Below are 19,290 nucleotides of genomic sequence, written 5' to 3'. Positions count from 1 at the left end.
TTATAATTTCGGGCCGTCCGAAATGAGTCTGACATGTTTAAGCAATTACGGGTCGGGTCGTAGGCTAGGTCCGTGGGCTGGGCCAGCCCAGCCCGAAATTCAAATGAGCTGAGCCGGCCCGAAATTCAAACAATACGAGTCTTTTCGGGCTTGGGCCGGGCCGGATGGTCCGAATGTACACCTATAGCCATGGTTTGTACTGGCGAGCAAAAGGTAAAAAAAACAAGAATAATCCTTTTAGGATCAAAAGTATTTTTTTGAAAAGATTAAATTGCAGAAAAAAACGGTCCGGTACCCCTTGCCTGTCTCTCCCAGTCGTTTCCCGGGGGCGCTAGATTCAGATCCATGCCGCACGCTTCTCCATTCCTGTAAGCTCCTGCGCCTCCTCCTCGTTGCTTCACTCCAAATCCACCGAGGCCACCGCCCGGGCCCGGGGGAACCCCTAGCGCCGCCGCCGGCTCGGGCGCCCTCTCGCGCGCGCGTGCGTCGCTCCGACAGCAGCTGCAGCCATGGCGCAGCCGCTCGTCGTGAAGAAGGACGACGACCTCGACGAGGAAGGTGAGCGCTCGCGCGTCAGCGCCTCTCGTCTGTCCCGCTTCGTTCCTTCGTTGCGCCCGTGTGGGCCTCCAGTTGTGTGTGCCCGTGCGTGCGTGCGTGTGCGCGTGTATGTGCCCAGATCTGTGCTCGCTGCGCCCTAGATCTGTCGCGATCCGGCCCGGATCCCGCGCCCTTCGCCATTGCTGTTGGCTGATTGTTCGCTTGCTTGGTTACTGCCCCAGAGTACTACTCGCCATTCCTGGGCATAGAGAAGGGCGCCGTGCTGCAGGAGGCCCGCGTCTTCCACGACCCTCAGCTTGACGCTCGTCGATGCTGCCAGGTGCCTGTCTGCACAATCGTATTTCATCCCTTCCCCACAGGATCACGCGATACCATCTCTCCAAGCTTGTGCGATTGTGGATTCGAATGCATTCGAGGGCTCACAAAAATGACGTGTGGTTTCTCATGATTTCTTCCTGTATCTGCAGGTTATCACCAAGCTCCTGTACCTGCTCAACCAGGGTGACACCTTTACCAAGGTACAGTGGCACATAGTTTATCTTACCACGATCATAATTTGGCTAGTTTTTTAGATTCAGATTGCCGGTACTCGTCATATATTTAAAATTAGTGTGAAGTTTGGCCATACTTATCGTCCTCTAAAAAGTGGTACCTACAAAGTTAGGTTCAACACCTGGTACCCTTAATAACATTAGGTGAGGAGTTACTTGCTAGCTTATTGTGCAGAGTAGACCGAATGTGTGTTTCAAACACTACAAGTACAAAGGGAACCCGAAAGTACATATACTCATATGTTATGTGGTGCAGTTTCCTCAATACATTAGTGTGGCCAATGTGCTTTAGTCCAGGACTTATGCCACTTGATAGTTTTATATGAGTGGAAAAAATGTAGGTTGGTCATTGTGTTCTAGTCCAGGGCCTGTGCTACTTGATAGTTTTATATGGGTGGAAAAAATTGCAGGTTGAGGCTACAGAGGTCTTCTTTGCAACCACCAAGCTGTTCCAGTCTAAAGATGTGGGCCTTAGGAGGATGGTGTACCTCATGATCAAGGAACTCTCACCTTCCGCCGATGAGGTTGGTGAACATTGGTTGCTACTATGTGGTTCGGCAAATAATGTGGAATGTGGGGATGACTTCCATTTGTGATCTATTGGGTGTAGGTCATCATAGTAACAAGCTCTTTGATGAAGGACATGAATAGCAAAACCGATATGTACCGTGCAAACGCTATTAGAGTTCTTTGTCGTATTATCGACTCAACTCTTCTCACCCAAATCGAGAGGTATTTGAAGCAAGCCATTGTTGACAAGAATCCTGTTGTTGCCAGTGCAGCCCTTGTTAGTGGCATCTACTTGCTTCAAGTATGTCCTGTGCTCCACTTGGATATATTGTTACTAGTTTGTGGCAGCTTTAGTTCTTTTTTATTATGTTTTCCACATGTTTGTACTATTGGCAGACAAGTCCGGAAGTTGTAAAAAGATGGAGCAATGAAGTTCAAGAGGCTGTGCAGTCAAGAGCTGCTCTTGTGCAGTTTCATGCCCTTGCTCTCCTTCACCAAGTGAGTTAAACATTTGGTGTTTCTTTTAAGTAGGATAGATAGGCATATCTATAATATCATCAGCCTCAAATGGTAAAATGAATTACACGCTTGGCAAAAACTTAATTAGTAAGCTCTTGTTTGTCTGTTAGTTTTGCAACATGGAGCACTTTGATATGCTCAAGTTCTTTGTTAATGCACAAATAAGTTATATTCTCATCTACCTGATGTTTCAGATTAGACAAAATGATCGGCTGGCTGTCAGTAAACTTGTCACTAGCTTGACCAGGGGTTCAGTTCGCTCTCCTTTGGCCCAGTGCCTACTTATTCGCTACACTAGCCAGGTATGATTTCCCTATCTGCCAGATCTAATGTAAATAGAACACCAGTATCTGAAATATGAGGCATCTACAGGTGATTAGAGAGTCTGGTGTGAACCAAGGTGGAGATCGTCCTTTCTTTGATTTCCTTGAGTCCTGTCTCCGGAACAAAGCTGAAATGGTCATACTTGAGGCTGCAAGAGCAATTACTGAACTGAATGGTGTCACAAGCCGAGAGCTTACACCTGCAATTACTGTGCTGCAGTTGTTTTTAAGTTCATCCAAACCTGTTCTCAGATTTGCTGCTGTTCGCACGCTTAACAAGGTTGATCTGATGCCCTGCTTATTTCTTTACACTAGCTGTTCTTGGTATTATGCTCTTCTCATTTAACTAGAACTTTTGATTGTGTATTAGTTTCCAATACAGAATCATTGGCTTTCAAATGTCTGGGTTTCTTTTTCATTGCAGAAATATAATAACACAGCAATATTGGTTTCATCCTGTTCCTAATAGTTAATACTTATTTTGGTTTGAGATGGAGTTTGTATTTTCCATGAATGGTTACCTAAGAAGTTAAGCTTTAAATCTCGAGCATCTAAATAATTTTTTAACATAACATTCAGTTTGTGCTTTCTCTAAATTCTCTCAGTAGCCATGTAATATAGCTGGAAGATAGGATTGCTGATCTATCATCTCCTTGATTGTTCAGTCATGTTTACATACGCTTGTGCTTCAACAACTATTTCATTGGATCCTGGGCTCTAGTTTGATTATTGGTTGTGATCCATAACAGCCGATCCTTGGGTAGGACAAAGACATGTTGTTTGATTACTGGACTGAATCGATGCCATTTGTTTGACACAAGATCAGACATTTCAGAATGACATCTTTTACCTAACATGATTTGAATCTGTTATTTTTGTTTCTATTGCATATAGGGAGCAACAGGTGATAAGAGTGTAACATTAAGTTATCTTTTACTTATCGTTTATTTGGTGATCATATGTATTTTCATCATGTTATTTGAAACTAGGACAGTATTTTCCTATGTGGTTTGACTGTTGTGGAAAATTCATCTTCCCTTTTGGAAAGCTGTTTTAGTGTTCTGGATTTGCTGTTGGATTAACACTTTCCTTATTGATAATACGACACAGATTTCTTGTAGTATTCTTGTCAGAATCGTTGTTATTCAATTATATTTACTGACTGCTCGTGTGAATAATTGTACAGGTTGCATCAACTCATCCTTTGGCTGTCACAAATTGTAACATAGACATGGAGAGCTTAATCTCTGATCAGAACAGGAGCATTGCAACCCTTGCGATTACAACACTGTTGAAGACAGGCAACGAATCAAGTGTTGATCGTTTAATGAAACAGATGACCAACTTTATGTCAGACATAGCTGATGAGTTTAAGATTGTTGTTGTTGAAGCAATAAGATCTCTGTGCTTGAAGTTCCCTCTGAAATATCGCTCATTGTATGTATATAGAAGCATGTCTTCTTGCGCTAGTCTTGTTAAATATCATAAACTACCTTTTTCATCTATAAGCATTAATTTCCATTTATCTGTTTTAGGATGAACTTCTTGAGTAATATTCTACGGGAAGAGGGTGGATTCGAGTATAAGAAAGCCATAGTTGATTCAATTATTATACTCATTAGAGATATTCCTGATGCAAAGGAAAGCGGTTTATTTCACTTATGCGAATTCATAGAAGATTGTGAATTCACCTATTTGTCCACTCAGGTAATCAATTAATCATTCTGCAAGCATGTAATTTGGAAAATACCTGTAAGATATCAATTTAATTATCTTTTTTTTTGTCTAAATGGTATTTTTCTTTTGTTTCTGTACATATAATAAGCTGATCAAATGGAATTAGTGACTTCTGAACACATTTATTTTTAATTATATATCTTCTGCTGTGAGCTGTCTAGAGATGGTTATTTTCTGCTTCTGTAGATATAATGAGCTAATTGAATTTAAACTTGCAACTGAGTTCATTTTGTATTTTCCTGTGTTAACACTGACATGTATCATTATGGACTAGTAAAATATCTATTCATGGACTACTTTAGTAGGTAAGGTGATTTCTTCATTGTAATCAAATTGCTTTTTACTCCTGCGGCAGATACTTCACTTTTTGGGAAATGAAGGCCCAAAAACATCAGATCCCAGTAAATACATACGCTATATATACAATAGGGTGATACTTGAAAATGCTACAGTTCGAGCTAGTGCAGTCAGCACATTGGCAAAGTTTGGTGCCTTGGTTGACTCACTCAAGGTACTTGCATGTTTTTTTTTTACTTCAATGATGTCCTTGCTCTGCAATGTTCCTGATCTGTCAAATGTCCATTGCACTTGCAATCTTTTTATCCAGCCTCGCATATTTGTGCTCCTGAGACGCTGCCTGTTTGATGGTGATGACGAGGTTAGTGCAGAACTTTTACCATGAAGATACTTATCTGTTCTGTTTTTTATGATTCAGTGACCGTTTCCATGGTGTGCATTCCTCATTTACTGTTTTGCTACCTCATTTTAACTTTTAAGTGATAATTGTAAAGCAAAAAATAAATTTAAATAAATGGCCTTGCTTTATTATTCTTTTTCAGATAGAAGTATTTTCCTTGCTGGCGCCTGATTTTTATCTTGTAGGTGCGCGACAGAGCAACCCTTTACCTCAAATTGTTAGGTGGGGAAGCTACAGTTGGTGAGACAGAGAAGGATGTGAATGAATTTCTCTTCGGCTCACTTGATGTTCCATTAGTGAACATGGAGACGAGTCTGCGGAATTATGTATTTCTTGGCCACTTCAATGTAATCTTGATTTTTTTGTATTATCCTTGCATCTTATGTTAGCATAACTTGTTGACAGGAACCTTCGGATGTACCTTTTGATATTTCATCTGTTCCGAAGGAGACAAAATCCCAACCCCTTGCGGAGAAAAAGTCTACAGGCAAGAAATCAGCAGGTCCGGCATCTGCTGTCAGTGACCCTGTTTCTACAGTTGATGCTTCGTATGAGAAGCTTCTTTCGTCCATTCCCGAATTCGCTGATTTTGGAAAGCTTTTTAAGGTTGGTATATATTACTTGTCCTTCTATGGAAGATGGGCATTATGGACCTGACTGAATCTCATTTGATGTGTTGTAACTTTTTGTTCGCACTTCCAGTCATCTGCACCTGTAGAATTGACTGAAGCTGAGACTGAATACTCAGTTAATGTTGTGAAGCATATTTTTGATGGACATGTTGTGCTCCAATACAACTGTACCAATACAATTCCTGAACAATTGCTTGAACAGGTATGTAACTTATTTTGTGCATAGGTTTAAAAGCAATATGATGTGTTTTTATGATTCATTGCTTTTAACTCCTCAATTCCACAGGTTATTGTTTTTGTTGATGCTTCTGAGGCTGATGAATTTTTAGAAGTTGCTTCGAAGCCTTTAGAATCATTACCATATGATTCTCCTGGGCAGACCTTTGTCGCTTTTGAGAAGCCAGAAGGTGTCATTGCTACTGGCAAGTTCTCAAATATCCTGAAATTCATTGTTAAGGAGGTATATATTTTGTTTGCCGCTCCCCATTATCTTATATATTTTTATGTGCATTTTGTGTGAGAAGTGCCATGAAAGCATCTTGACACCTTGTCTACTCCAGAAGTCAGTGTCTCACGTTTAACTTGTGATGTTTATATTAAAAAGTTTCCACTCCCAGTTTTTGTTCCTCAGGGAAAAAGCTGAGCTAGGCATGTATGGAAGTTTACAGTAACACATGATAATTTAATTGGAACTATCTGGTTCTCCAGCCTAAGGTCCTTTGTTAGTCATACCAGTAATCATGGTTGAACTCACTTTTTATCTGTAATCTTTGATTTAACATAATACAGTTTTTCTTTTGTCTAAACCTTGGTTGATCTGTACCTAAAATGTGCTGAACTGGAGATCAGTTCTATCTTATTTCTTGCTTCAAGCACTAATATATTGAGCTTCACGGTTCTTTTGACTTCCCAGTGAAATTGATAATTTGTTAGTTGAATGCCCTTGACTCCTTGCAAATGCACCAAGGGTGTGTTTGGTTGGGGAGCCAACTGGAATGGAGCCGCTCCATTCTATGTTTGGCAAGTAGAACAGAGCCGCTCCATTTTTTATTTGGTTGGAGAACCATGAGTGTGGAGGGGGGAGTAGAGGGAGAGCGCTCGCGTCCGGTTGTTTTGGTGGAGTGGGGGTATCCCAAATATTTAGGGTATATCCCCGGCTGGAGACTCCAGGAGCTGCTCTGCTTCTCTTTCGTTGGAAACTAAACATCCAGAAAATAGGAATGGAGCAAACAATAAACTGGGATTTTCATCTGCGTTTGTATTCTTCTGATAAATATCATCATATGACATATATGTACTTGATCTGTTCAGATAATTTGTGAAATGCTTTCATGCCTTTCCATTTGAAGTGGCAAACAATAATCTGTTGATTTTAACTCATTTGTTTTGTTTCAGGTTGATCCATCCACGGGTGAAACTGAAGATGATGGTGTTGAGGATGAGTACCAGCTTGAAGATCTTGAAATAGTTTCTGCTGATTATATGTTGAAGGTGGGAGTATCTAACTTCCGAAATGCCTGGGAAAACATGGATCCAGAGACTGAGCGAGTTGATGAGTATGGGCTTGGAGTAAGGGAGAGCTTGGCTGAGGCTGTAAGTGCTGTTATAAGCATCCTTGGCATGCAGCCTTGTGAGGTTAGTCTCTTTTATCATTCTTTTTACTGTCAAACGAATGCCACGGTCATATATAATAAGTTGATTTGTAATAATTTTTTTTTAAAAAGTTATATAGTGGTTTCTACCTCATGTGGAGATCAGCGTTGACGGATTTAAAGTTTTTCCTTTAAATAAACTCCAAGGCCTGTACCAATTAGCAGACCTGGCACTAAGAAGTTTAAGCTGTATCTCCTTCCCTGATACTCGTCAATTTTTGAATTTCTATATAACCTAGCAGTATTGATAGTTCAAGCAACCAAAAGCTCAAATGGTTATTGCCGTGATTTTGGAATCCTGGCTGTTTCACATATTTATGCCCAGTGCAGGAGTTAGCATTGTTTTTTCACCGTTAAATGGTTACTTATTTCACCATTGGTTTGTAGGGGACTGACGTGGTCCCAAGCAATTCAAGGTCGCACACTTGTCTGCTCTCTGGTGTGTTTATTGGCAACGTGAAAGTCTTGGTGAGACTTTCATTTGGAATCAGTGCACCGAAGGAGGTGGCCATGAAGCTGGCAGTTAGATCTGATGATCCAGAGATCAGTGACAAGATCCACGAAATTGTCGCTAATGGCTAAAAACAATAGTAGAATCGTTTTTTTTACTCTTTTTTTGTTTTGACTTGCATGCTACGGGAAGCTTGAGGGGATTCAATTAATTCTAGTATATGTAAGTCTGGTTTCCAGTTGAATCCATCATTTGTCGCACCATCATTCTTCCTTTGACAGTGCATCAGTTTTTTTTTGGTTGATTTGGATCTGTACAATTTTCCTTATGTACTGATGCTTATAATAGTATACGCAATAATATTCAGGTACAGTTTTGATGGTAAAATGAAGCATATAGCCCCCTCTAGCCCTCTTTGCATATTGCGCGTTAGTAGCAAAATATTACTTATGTTCTAGATTTTAAGACGTTTTGATATTTTTGGACAATTTTTGTTATATGTCTACCCATGGTATCTCTGCAAAATCTATTTATCTAGAGAAGCAAAATCATCTTATAATAGGAACCCAAAGCATTGAGTTCATCTTATAATAGGAACCCAAAACAATAAGCTGGCACTATGTTTACTGTTTTGCTGCACAATCGCATAGCTGCAAAATTTATGAATCTAGAGAACTAAAACACTTAAACAGGAGGACGATTTTGCTGCACAATCGCGTAGCTGCAAAATTTATGAATCTAGAGAAGCAAAATCATCTTAGGAACCCAAACACTATAAAAACTCTATGCCGCCGAAAATAGGGGAAAAAATTTGGTGCAGCACTGCTGCAAACCAGAGTGGTTTGCAGCCCCTCACAAAAAGGAGGATAGACCCCACTTGCAGGTCCAGCAGATAACGTTTTAGTTGTATTATTGTTGCTGCGGGTGGGGTCTATCCTTCTTTTTGTGAGGGCTGCAAACACTCTGGTTTGCAGCAGTGCTGCACCAAATTTTTTTCCGAAAATAGATAGCTATTTTCATCGGTCACAATAGCCGCTCAAAAGAGTCATTATTTTCGGCGGACAACACCACTCGTCGAAAATAATAGCTTACTACGGTCTAGTCATCCTTTTTCTCTTTTATTTGCTAGCACCACCGTCCCTGACTCATCCACTCGTACCGCCGCTCTCGCAACACACCGAAAATGGTTTCGGCCACAGATTTGTGCCACCGAAAATAATTTCGAATCCTGTTGTGAAAACATTAAGTTGGCACTATGTTTACTTCCAAAAATTCAACTAAAACACTTAAACAAGAGAGATTCTTCTATAACTTCCTGTAATAATGAAATAGTTTTACTGATGCAAGACATGAATTCAGTCTATAACAATGATGGGAGGGTGAGAGGTGCTATGTCTTTTATCAAAGATCGTTTGAAAGATAATATACACTACCGAGGAACATAAAACAACTTGTAATTAGGAAATGAGTCTTAGATCAAAGATCGTTTGAAAGAGATAGTATATACTACCGGAGCATTCAAAACATTTTATAAAACTGATAGAGAATTCAAAACATCTTATAATTAGGAACCGATGGAGTATAGAGATAGTCAATTTATAGGAGAGAATTGTCATCTCGGTATTAGTAAGGTATTATACTAAGAAGAGACTGAAATATGGTTTCAGCCAAAAAAAATACTCTGACCCATCATTAGCGGGCCATCACCGTCTAATCTACAACGGCACAACTAAAGGGTGACGCGTAGTACGAAACCCGAGAGCAGGAGAAACATAACGAGACTTTGAGGTACTAATCAGAAGCCTTAACAATTACGTTAGAGACCCTTTCACGCACAAACCAAAAGTGGGAGCTCACTTTATTTTATCTCAAATTTCTGAGAGCAAGAGATAACATTGATCCGAATGCCAATGAATAACATCACGGGAATAACAAAATGACAATGTCACGCTCGTAGCAAATGCGAAGTCGGCGTTCGCCAAATTTCTAAAGCACAGATTGACAGAGAAGTAAAAGCAAAGCTGAGCTACCTGAGAACGATAAGTCGATAATATCAACTTCTCCGATCAAAACTATAAACAACCTGAACAATCACAAATATAATCCCTACCGTAAACATCTGAACACTTTCCTCTCATGACAAATGTAGATCATTCCATCATAATTATTCATATGGCTGAATTTTGAATTTGAACTCTCGTCTACCTTACCTTTCACTTGAGACTTAACTTCTATCATCAAAATTATTTACATGACTAAACCTTAATTAAACCTTGATTTATGACTTACGTTGAAATTTAACTCTAATCTACCTCAACTTTGTTTGGGACTAAAAGATTTTATTTTTTGTTATTTGTCCTTTGAAAAAATTACTCTTAAACAGCAAATGTCTATAAAAATATACTATCTAACACAGAGAGAACAGAGGTATATCTACATAAAAGTATGTGTAAGAAGTTTTGACAGCGATGATGGTCAAAGTCAGAAGTTGATATAAATGAGACCTAGATGAAATTATATCTATGATCAGAAGTTAGCACAAGATACTTTGTGAAGAAGACAGCACAAGCATGAGGCGTAGAAAAGAAACCACCAATTCAGATAATAACATAAGCAATCCCTAGTACAACACAAAATGCAAGATTAAGGCACTGGGAAACCTCCTGACACCGTACTCGCAAGTCAAGCAACAAATTTCAGGCATTCGCTCCATCCAACAGGGACTAATCGATAACGGTTGACCCATTTTTCACACCCAACAGGTTGACCCATTTTTCACTTCTAACCAGAATTCAGTTCAGTCCCAAGAACTCGTACTCTGACCACCACCATAGCCACTGCTGCCGCCGCCGCCATAAGCACCACCGTATCCTGATGATCCGCCATATCCTCCACCACCACCACCACCTCCTCCGTAGGAACCACCACTGCCCCTATCTCGCCGGAAATCACGGCCACCAAATCTGGCACCACTACCTTGTCTGCGGTTTCTACCACCTCCACCTCCGTAGGCTGAGCGGGCAGCGTACCCGTCAAGCCACTTAGGAACCTCCTGGTTTGCCTCTTTCATGAGATCACTCAATGGCCTTGCAAGCGTAGTGTTGCTCTCGTTGAAGAATGCAGTCGCAAGACCAGATTTCCCAGCACGTCCGGTCCTTCCAATCCGATGAACATAATCATCTATATCATTAGGGAGGTCAAAATTAATCACATGGGCAACATGTGGTATGTCAAGACCACGAGCAGCAACATCAGTCGCCACAAGGATAGGAGTTGCTCCGCTCTTGAAGGACCTAAGGGCATGCTCCCTTTCCTGTATAAAGAACAAACAGTGCTATGGTCAAATATCAAGGAATCTCGAACATTAGGATTACAATAATAGCCATAGCATTAAAAATAAAGGAGTCCATGTGGATGAAAAGTGAATCTATTTTATAAATATGCAACTCATTACCTTTCTACTCATGAATTGTACTGGAATGATTAATTCTCCATCCAAGAGCACCAAAGAAAACAGTGATTTTTTGGTAAATAAAATAATAGGGCCAGAAGATGTGTTCTTTTGTATTCCAATTGCTAGATGTAACCAATACCGTAATAACACTATCCAATAAAAATAATAATTTAAATTTCAAACGTACACATCAATGGCAACTTTTACCGTACTGAAGAAACATAAAAAAACAAACTTGAGAGTTTGAGTTTATTTATTGAATGCTCAGATTTTGATTTTTGAGCTTTATTCATTTAGCAGATACACAATAATTTAAAAAAAACATAGGTAACAAAATTGCTTCTGATATATGTACTCTTTTTCTAATGATATACTAGTAATAATAACAAATCAAATTGCACAATCAATTACTCATATTATTATCTTACAAAGATAAGATTAAAACAAATCCAATTTGCACTACATACACTATTGTATCTTAAGCATGCACTTGTGCTATTAGTTGCAATGTAAAAAGCATGCAAGGTAGTCAAACCATGAAACCTCCAATCTACCTGTTGTGTCCTGTCTCCATGAATGCTAGTTGCAGGGAAACCATTTCTAAAAAGCCAGTCCTCCAGGGCATCAGCCCCCCTCTTTGTCTCCACAAAGACCAATGTAAGAGCGTGCTGCATCCAACAAAGAAAAAAGATAAAGTGCCATGAAAACTGAGAACAAGTTAGGAAATGATAAGACACAAAATAGTAGAAACTTTCAACCCAATCTGGTTCGACTTAGGAACATAACAAATTCTGAAAAAATATAAGACCTTTCCATGTGTGCCATTAGCCTTTTGTGCATGAATAAGATCCATGAGGTAGCTTCGTTTGTCTGAATCGAGGACAAACTCCACCCTCTGAACAATTAAATCGGTGCTTGAACCAACTCTCCCAACAGCAAGAAAGATGTAATCAGCAAGGAAATCTGCAGCCATCCTCTGCATAACATTATATGAACTATTCAGCATACAATTCTTATAAAACTAAACTATTCTACAGCAAACAACTTGTGATAAAGATCCTATAATAGCAGAAATTAAACAGTCTCTAATGAGTAAGAAAAACCCTCATTCCACAAAATGCTTTAGCAAACACTACTACGGGCCTCGTTGGAATAAAGTAAATTTCTCGAATCCTACGTTTTTCCTGTGTTTTTTAACTAATTCCTGTAAAATTCCTATGCCATACCTATGAAATTCCTACATTCCAAAGGAGCCCTACATAGTAACCAAGTCTATATGAAAAAACTCGACCTGCGGGGGGTAACCAAGTACATATAATCCACGTATTTGAGGCATGCCATCGTACCATTTTCCCCTACCATCAATTACCTGTGTTGCACTTCTCCAAGAGATTAATGATAGTACTAAAGAAGTTTTGGAAGTATATAGAAGAGGTAAATAAGGACAGAATGTGCGTTCACTTTCTTTACAACTTCATAATAAAAGATTTCCATAGAAAATGAAAAGGAACAAATATTTTCGGCAAAAGCCTACATTTTATGGTGACCCTTACATAGTTGTGAAACTCAGCAAATGCAAAAATAGCCTCCATAGCTCTAAAACAATTAGTCAGACCCTAGTACAAAAAACACACTATGCCAGAAATATAAAAAAAATATATAGGGTTGATCTTCCTTAAATTGATAGTTTTCTGATTAAACCATGATTGATCGCAATGATTGATCACATTAGAGCTGACCATAAACACAATTTTTTGTGTACCAAGAACACAACCATGGTGATGAAAGAAATCACAAGATAAACAACTAGACATGCACTCATACAGTGTAGACACTGCATATCCATTGGTTGTTTCAAGTGTATGAAACCATAACAATAGAAACAACAGAATACATGACATTTATTGAAGGGTGAAACGAAAACAGGAAAGAAAGAAACCTGTATCTCTTTTGGGAATGTCGCACTAAACAACATTGTCTGCCTCTCACCACGTTGAGGCATGTCCATGCCCTCAACAATTTTACGTATCTGTGGCTCGAAACCCATATCAAGCATCCGATCAGCTTCATCAAGAGCTAAATACTTTATCATTTGAAGTGAGACTCTAGCCCTCTCCAACAGATCCATCAAGCGACCAGGAGTTGCCACCAGGATTTCCACACCTCTCTCTAACTCCCTCAGCTGCAATGTTTCAAGAAATACATTAAAAATACGATGATTTTCACATTGCATAAGTGCTATAGGCCAAAAGTCTATAACTCAATGGCAGCACAAGCCACAACATTCTGATACATAAAAAATAATGATGCAACTAGTGATTCAAGACATGTTTCCTTTCATATCCAGAGATATATATACTTGATGTGGCATGGAGACTAGCAAAGAGTACTCTGTATCTATTTTTGTTACACTAGAACAACCAATGTTGACTCTCCAATAGCATTGAGTCAAGGCAACTTTTCTTCCTTGAGGTACAGTACAATACAACTACAGTATTTTACACTAAGTGCCATGTAAATTCCACTTTATTCTTACAGTACAATACGAATGTAAACAAATAAAGTTTACGGTAATAGATATTGTTAAAATTCCATAGTGAAAAAATCATTTATAATTTAAACTGGAAGGAACCACAATAACTACCAAACATAAAATAGGTGAAGATATATGCAGCAATTAAAATACCAGGAATCACAATAGGAACACATCATCAACAAAATGGGTACCTGGTTAGTTATTGGTGCACCACCATATGCAACCACGACTCTGACACCAGTCTGGTATGCAAACTTCCTTGCTTCCTCATGGATCTAAGTCATCAATAGTTAGAACAAAAACTATCAGGATTAGAAAGATCTAAAGAAAGTACTACTGACTAAATGTTTATTGGTCTGACATACTTGGACTGAGAGCTCTCGAGTGGGTGATAAGATCAGAGCTAGAGGACAAGCGGTCCTTGTACTCCGTGACCTCTGGTGTGGCTTTGGTGACTTCAAGATCCCACTTATGATTGGAAAACAGAATGCGGCGGTTTTTCCGGATCCAGTCTGTGCGCAGGCCATGAGATCCCGCCCAGCGATGGAGATTGGGATAGCGTAACGCTGCACTGGTGTTGGTTTCACATACTTGCACCTCCGGATATTTTCATTCAATGCATCACCCAAATCAATCTCTGCAAATGTATTGACTGGTGCAGGCACATCATGGCCACTGGTCTCAACAGGGATGTCTTCATAGGCATCAAAATTGATGCCAGTATTCTCCTGGCCGTCGAAGTCAACTTCTTCAGCCTCGGCTTTGGCAAACGGATCTGGCTCCCGGTCTCTGCGGTCCCAACCACCAGGACGGGAGTTCCAAGCACCACGGCCTCCGCCCCCACCACCACCACCATAACCCTGGCGAGGAGCACCAACGCTGCCACCACCACCACCATTCACAATGCCAGCCCAGCGAGGGCCACCAACAACAGCGCCCTGGCCAGAAGGTTGTGCAGCAGCCAATGGCAGTGGTCCACCTTGTGCTGGTGCTACTGAGCCTGCTTGAGCTCCAACAGCAGCACCAGCTGAGCGGCCACGGAGATGAGGAGGCACGTAGGAGCTGCGCGTAGGGCGCGAGTTGCTATGATTTGCAACAGAGCCGTTAGCAGCAGCAGTCGCGGGCGCCGATTCCTCGGCGTTCGCAACTGAGTCAGCCCATGAAGATCGCATAATTAGCACCAGTCACTTGATGGAGATGTCCTGCTGGCAGATTTAACCTGAAACACAATTTTGACGCAAATTGTAGCTAAAGGGGCAAGTGAACCGCAGAAAAAAATGAGGATACAGTAGAATTTAACCAATAAAAACAGTACAGAAATCTAAAATCCAGTATGATTTTTGCGCTTGAGCCAAGCAGGGGCGGAACCAGTAAAGGACATGTCGTACACCCGACAATTTTTGCAAAACAAATCTAAACTAGTAGGCGCAATACATGTATACACCAGTAGTAGATCAGATCCGAATACAAATAACCAAATAGCTGAAATTAGGGTTTGGGTGCTCGTTTCGCACAGCAGGAAGAGAAGAGAAGAGAAGGGGTAGGCATGCCTAGTGGGTGCTCTTTGGCGGCGAAGGGACCGGCGAAGACCTGGGAACCTGCGCGGGGGCGGGGGCGAGGGCGAGGGCGGCGGCCAGTCGTTGCCACGAGAGAGACGAACCTATCGCAGGTAGAGCCGGCGTGAACGGGAGAAAGAAAGCGAGAAAGAGCCGAGGTGAACAAAGAGGCCTGACGCATCGCTTATCTATATAGTGGTAGTTTCTATCCCTGCGCCCCCGCGCCCGCCCCCGCGCTTCGCGCATACGGTTATTCCCCTCCCTCTCTCTCGGTGGATAAGGATTATCTATATTTATATCATCAACGTATAATCTTTCTGTTTAAATTTTATAAAACTCAATTAACCAAATTATCTCGTATTCACAAACTCAACTAAATCCATCGAACAAATTACGTTCAGACTTAGGGATTTTTAAGACTGTTTCACTTCACAAAATTCAACACAACTTTATAAATATCTAGTCAAACACTTCCAACTTCAACAACTCGGCTTCACAAAAAAAACTTGAAGTTGGGTAACTTCACATTTTTCACAAAACGGCAAAAGGGGTCTCTCACAAACGTTGCTTTCAATAAACTCGTGAAGTTAAGGAGTAACTACCCACTACTGTCACCGATTACACACAAAATGCACAACCACATACGCTCGCACGCACGGAACACATGATGACCTCGCATGGGCCAGAGACATCACTCGGTCGGGAAAGGAAAGACCGTCCTTCTGGTATTATATTAAGAAGAGCCCGAAACATGGTCCTGACCGAAAAAAATCTCCGAACCCTGTCCCCCATCACTAGCGGACCGTCACCGCCCACTCTGCAACGGCCCAGCCGGAGGGTGGCGCGCAGGACGTAACTCGGGAGCGGATTCAGCACAACAGGAGGATTGAGATTTTTTTAACCAAGCCTAAAATTCGCCCCCGAGGGGGATCGAACCCAGGACCTAGAAGATGCTACTCACAAGTCTTAACCATTATGTTAGAGGCCCTTTTGTGGAGCCAGAGACATCACTGTCATCCACGGCCACCACCAGCTTACCTCTCGCTTGATGCGTGAGCATGACGTTGATGGCGTAGGCTAACGCTAGACCTCCCCGCACCCTCACAGCCCCGAACTCCCAACTCCTGCACAACGATGTTGTCGAGCCTATCTAGCGAGTGTTGTCCAGCGGCCGACGACAGGGAAGAGAGTGTCCGACGATGGCGACACAGTTAAGCGGCACCCCCTCCCATATCACTCCCTCCTTAGCCCTTGCATCCCTACTCCATGGCACGCATCCCTGGGCGATCGACAAGCGACTAGAGGTGTAACACCCCTGGTGTTACTGTCACTAAAACGTGAGCATAACATCATGAGCATTAGCATATCATGTGTTTGTTACATTTAGAGTGCATTCACTAGGCAAAAATCTCAAACAAGTTGTATTGATGTGACTTAGTATGTTAGTAACCCTAGGTTAGGGTACTTAACCCTAAACCAGGCTTAGGAGTGTCAATAAAGCCAAATGAGAGAAAACTTCAAAATTCATAAGAAATAATCATAAGATATCCCACCTAATGGACTTAAGTGGCACCCAAACCCTAGAAGTGCCAGAAACCCTAAAAAGACCACTGAAAACCCCAAACTGAAACCCTAGGGGGTTATATGTAAATTTTGCACACTTTTGGACCCAAGTGCAAAAAAAAACTATGAAATTAGGGTACCTAAAGCATAAGGTTCACACATTTGAGGATTTCCAAGTCAAAAGATGTGAATTGGGCCTATTTGCAAAAAGCCACTCTAGAGCTCATGTGTGACTAAGTCTGAAAACTAATGAGTCAGGCTAACTTTGGAGCTCTGTAGATCTAAAAACACATAGATTTTGCCTAGGGTCAACATATCAAAAGTCTAGAGCTACTATAGGAGTACAACTTTGCTTAAGGGATTAAGCATTGTTGTTATACAAAAAGTGGAGATAATTGGCCCTAAAGTCTGGCTGTCAGATAATACATAGACTGAATATTGACTATCAGTGAGTTTTGAAGAACTTTAGGCTTGATTCATGCTCAAAGGAGTAAGCAACTGAGCAAGATCTCTATAGCAGAATTGTAGTTTGTATGTAGGGCTACAAGTTTGTTATAGATGGAATGGCATGTTCTTGCACAGAAATCCAAGCTCTAGGCGTTACAACTCTGGTTGTCAGGCGCTCTGTATTGGGTTTCCAATAGTACAAAACTGTTGGGGGCCTTCGTCCTCCGAAGGTCCTCAAAAACGTGATTTAACAATATCTTCCAAGTGTGACATATGAACAGGTACCTTTGGACTCGGGCTAAAAGCATGTATGATGTAAAAAGCATGATGGTGACGAAGGTTGAAGTTGCTCCGAAGCTACGCGCAGGGGAGCTTCGACTAAATGGCGGAAAAAGGAACCGACTTAAAGGGGAAAAGACTATCTAGTCCTCATAGAATTGTCTATAAGTCAATAATAAATGTAAAGGGCATGAATGTAATTTCTCACAGGCTGCGTCCTGTGCTTATAAATAGATGAACAGTACCCCCGTACTGTTCACGCTGACTTGTATTCACTTCTGCGTCACGCCCGTATTTTTACCTTCTGTCAAGCCGAAGGTACATTTGTAATTCAATATTGTTTTTGCCTTATCAAAATAATATAACGAAAATGAATTAATAACATCATATGTTTGTTCACGCTGTTTCTTATATTTCATATGTTTCTTCTTCTATTAACATATATTGCATTTATGAAGGTATGTCCTTCATAACCTTCGTCTGAAGATTATTATATCCTAAGGGAAATAATGCTTTAAAGGACGAAGGGCATTAACATTTAACATTCTGTGTTGCCTTGGTCTTGACTCATAGCATTTGAGAACAAGTCCCCAACATTGGCGCCCACCTCCGGTGAACCCTTTTCGACCACCTTCGGCAAGCATTGACCTTCGTCATGCCGCAGAAGAAAGCTTCAGCGACAGGGGTTGCTACACTGCAGCCACTGGACCAAAACTAGGAAACTCTTTCTCTCCGAGAAGCCCGGAGCCAAAAGAGGAAGGCTACTAGTCCAACACTCTAGGAGGAGGAGTTGGACCAAGAGATCATGGACATGGAAATAATCCATCAGCAAGTACAAAGGAAGAAGGAGAAGATGGCGCGACTGGCTGATCTTCAAAGGAAGATCGACGAAGCTACTGAAGAAGTGCATCATCTTGCTCAAGATGAACAAGATCGAAGGCCCCAACATAGAGAGCTTCGTCAAGAATGCTTGTTCAATGAAGATGGATGGTATGATGATTTTAATCATGATATCTTTACTTTTGATGATGCTTCTTCCTTGGTAGAAGAACTGCAGGCTACACCATGGCCCCCGTCATACAAGTCACCTCAGCTTCCCATGTATGACGGGCATTCAGATCCAAAGCAGTTTCTGATGAGCTACGAAGCAACTATATCTTCGTATGGAGGCAATACTGCAGTTATGGCGAAGTCCTTCGTCATGGCAGTCCGGAATGTAGCCCAAACATGGTATTCTTCTATTCGGCCAGGGACTATCACGTCGTGGCACAAGCTTAAGGACATGTTGGTCACCAGCTTCCAAGGCTTTCAAACGAAGCCGGTCATAGCTCAGGCTCTGTTCCAATGCACGCAAGACCACGAAGAATACCTTCAGGCGTATGTACGAAGGTTCTTGCGTTTGAGGGCACAAGCATCTACAGTACCCAATGAAATTATCATCGAAGCCATGATCAAGGGTCTTAGGCTAGGACCTACTGCTCAGTACTTCGCCAGGAAACCCCCACAAACTCTGGAGAAGCTGCTTCAGAAGATGGATGAATACATCCGGGCTGACAACGATTTTCGCCAAAGAAGGGAGGAACCTTACAGATTCTCGGAAATGACCAGGGGCTTCGAAGGAAGAATCCACCCGAGGCATGTCAGGTCAATCCATAATTCCACTCAAAGTGACGACAAATGAAGTCAGCCTCAGAGGTCGCAATACACCTCACAATCTTTGGGGCAACAACAAAGCTCTTTCAGGCCACCAGCTCCAAGGGGAAGAGGCGCCAGGGGCTTCGGGGGAAGATTTAGAAATCAGCCTAGAAAGATCTACTGCTTATTT

The 19,290-nt window shown here is 41.4% G+C and overlaps 2 protein-coding genes across 3 annotated transcripts; one reads left to right on the top strand and one right to left on the bottom strand.

Annotated features, from left to right (window-relative positions):
• Positions 1 to 240: 240 nt before the first annotated feature.
• Positions 241 to 8,017, top strand: LOC100194138 (uncharacterized). Of its 2 annotated transcripts, NM_001371639.1 has the most exons (18): positions 324 to 558; positions 780 to 877; positions 1,026 to 1,076; positions 1,520 to 1,633; positions 1,720 to 1,920; positions 2,016 to 2,117; positions 2,333 to 2,440; positions 2,511 to 2,741; positions 3,648 to 3,898; positions 3,997 to 4,168; positions 4,554 to 4,709; positions 4,806 to 4,856; positions 5,081 to 5,221; positions 5,301 to 5,501; positions 5,598 to 5,729; positions 5,814 to 5,987; positions 6,923 to 7,162; positions 7,567 to 8,013. In NM_001371639.1, the coding sequence occupies exons 1-18, from the start codon at positions 510 to 512 to the stop codon at positions 7,759 to 7,761; spliced, it is 2,667 nt and encodes an 888-aa protein (NP_001358568.1). In that variant the 5' UTR covers positions 324 to 509; the 3' UTR covers positions 7,762 to 8,013. The 2 variants fall into 2 exon arrangements, with proteins under 2 accessions (XP_035820459.1, NP_001358568.1); XM_035964566.1 differs by lacking the exon at positions 5,081 to 5,221 and having other exon boundaries at positions 241 to 558; positions 7,567 to 8,017.
• A 2,086-nt stretch (positions 8,018 to 10,103) lies between these two features.
• On the bottom strand, positions 10,104 to 15,263 carry LOC100501699 (uncharacterized). Its single transcript, NM_001196374.1, is given in 7 exon segments — positions 10,104 to 10,943; positions 11,639 to 11,752; positions 11,893 to 12,060; positions 13,024 to 13,266; positions 13,812 to 13,895; positions 13,986 to 14,839; positions 15,171 to 15,263. Coding segments are annotated over 6 exon segments (1,932 nt in total). The 5' UTR covers positions 14,793 to 14,839; positions 15,171 to 15,263; the 3' UTR covers positions 10,104 to 10,427.
• Positions 15,264 to 19,290: the final 4,027 nt, after the last annotated feature.

Source organism: Zea mays, chromosome 2 (genome assembly GCF_902167145.1).
Source record: "Zea mays cultivar B73 chromosome 2, Zm-B73-REFERENCE-NAM-5.0, whole genome shotgun sequence".
Taxonomy (NCBI): domain Eukaryota; kingdom Viridiplantae; phylum Streptophyta; class Magnoliopsida; order Poales; family Poaceae; genus Zea; species Zea mays.
Note: the sequence above shows the minus strand (reverse complement) of the source record. Positions and strands in the feature narration are given on the sequence as shown.

What these genes read in the sequence shown, in the direction of transcription:
- LOC100194138 (NM_001371639.1), top strand. Translation starts at nt 510, where the DNA reads ATGGCGCAGCCGCTCGTCGTGAAGAAGGACGACGACCTCGACGAGGAA. An exon ending in AGGGTGACACCTTTACCAAG is followed by an intron (nt 1,077 to 1,519) that starts GTACAGTGGCAC and finishes AAAAAATTGCAG; the next exon opens with GTTGAGGCTACAGAGGTCTT. An exon ending in CTGAACAATTGCTTGAACAG is followed by an intron (nt 5,730 to 5,813) that starts GTATGTAACTTA and finishes TCAATTCCACAG; the next exon opens with GTTATTGTTTTTGTTGATGC.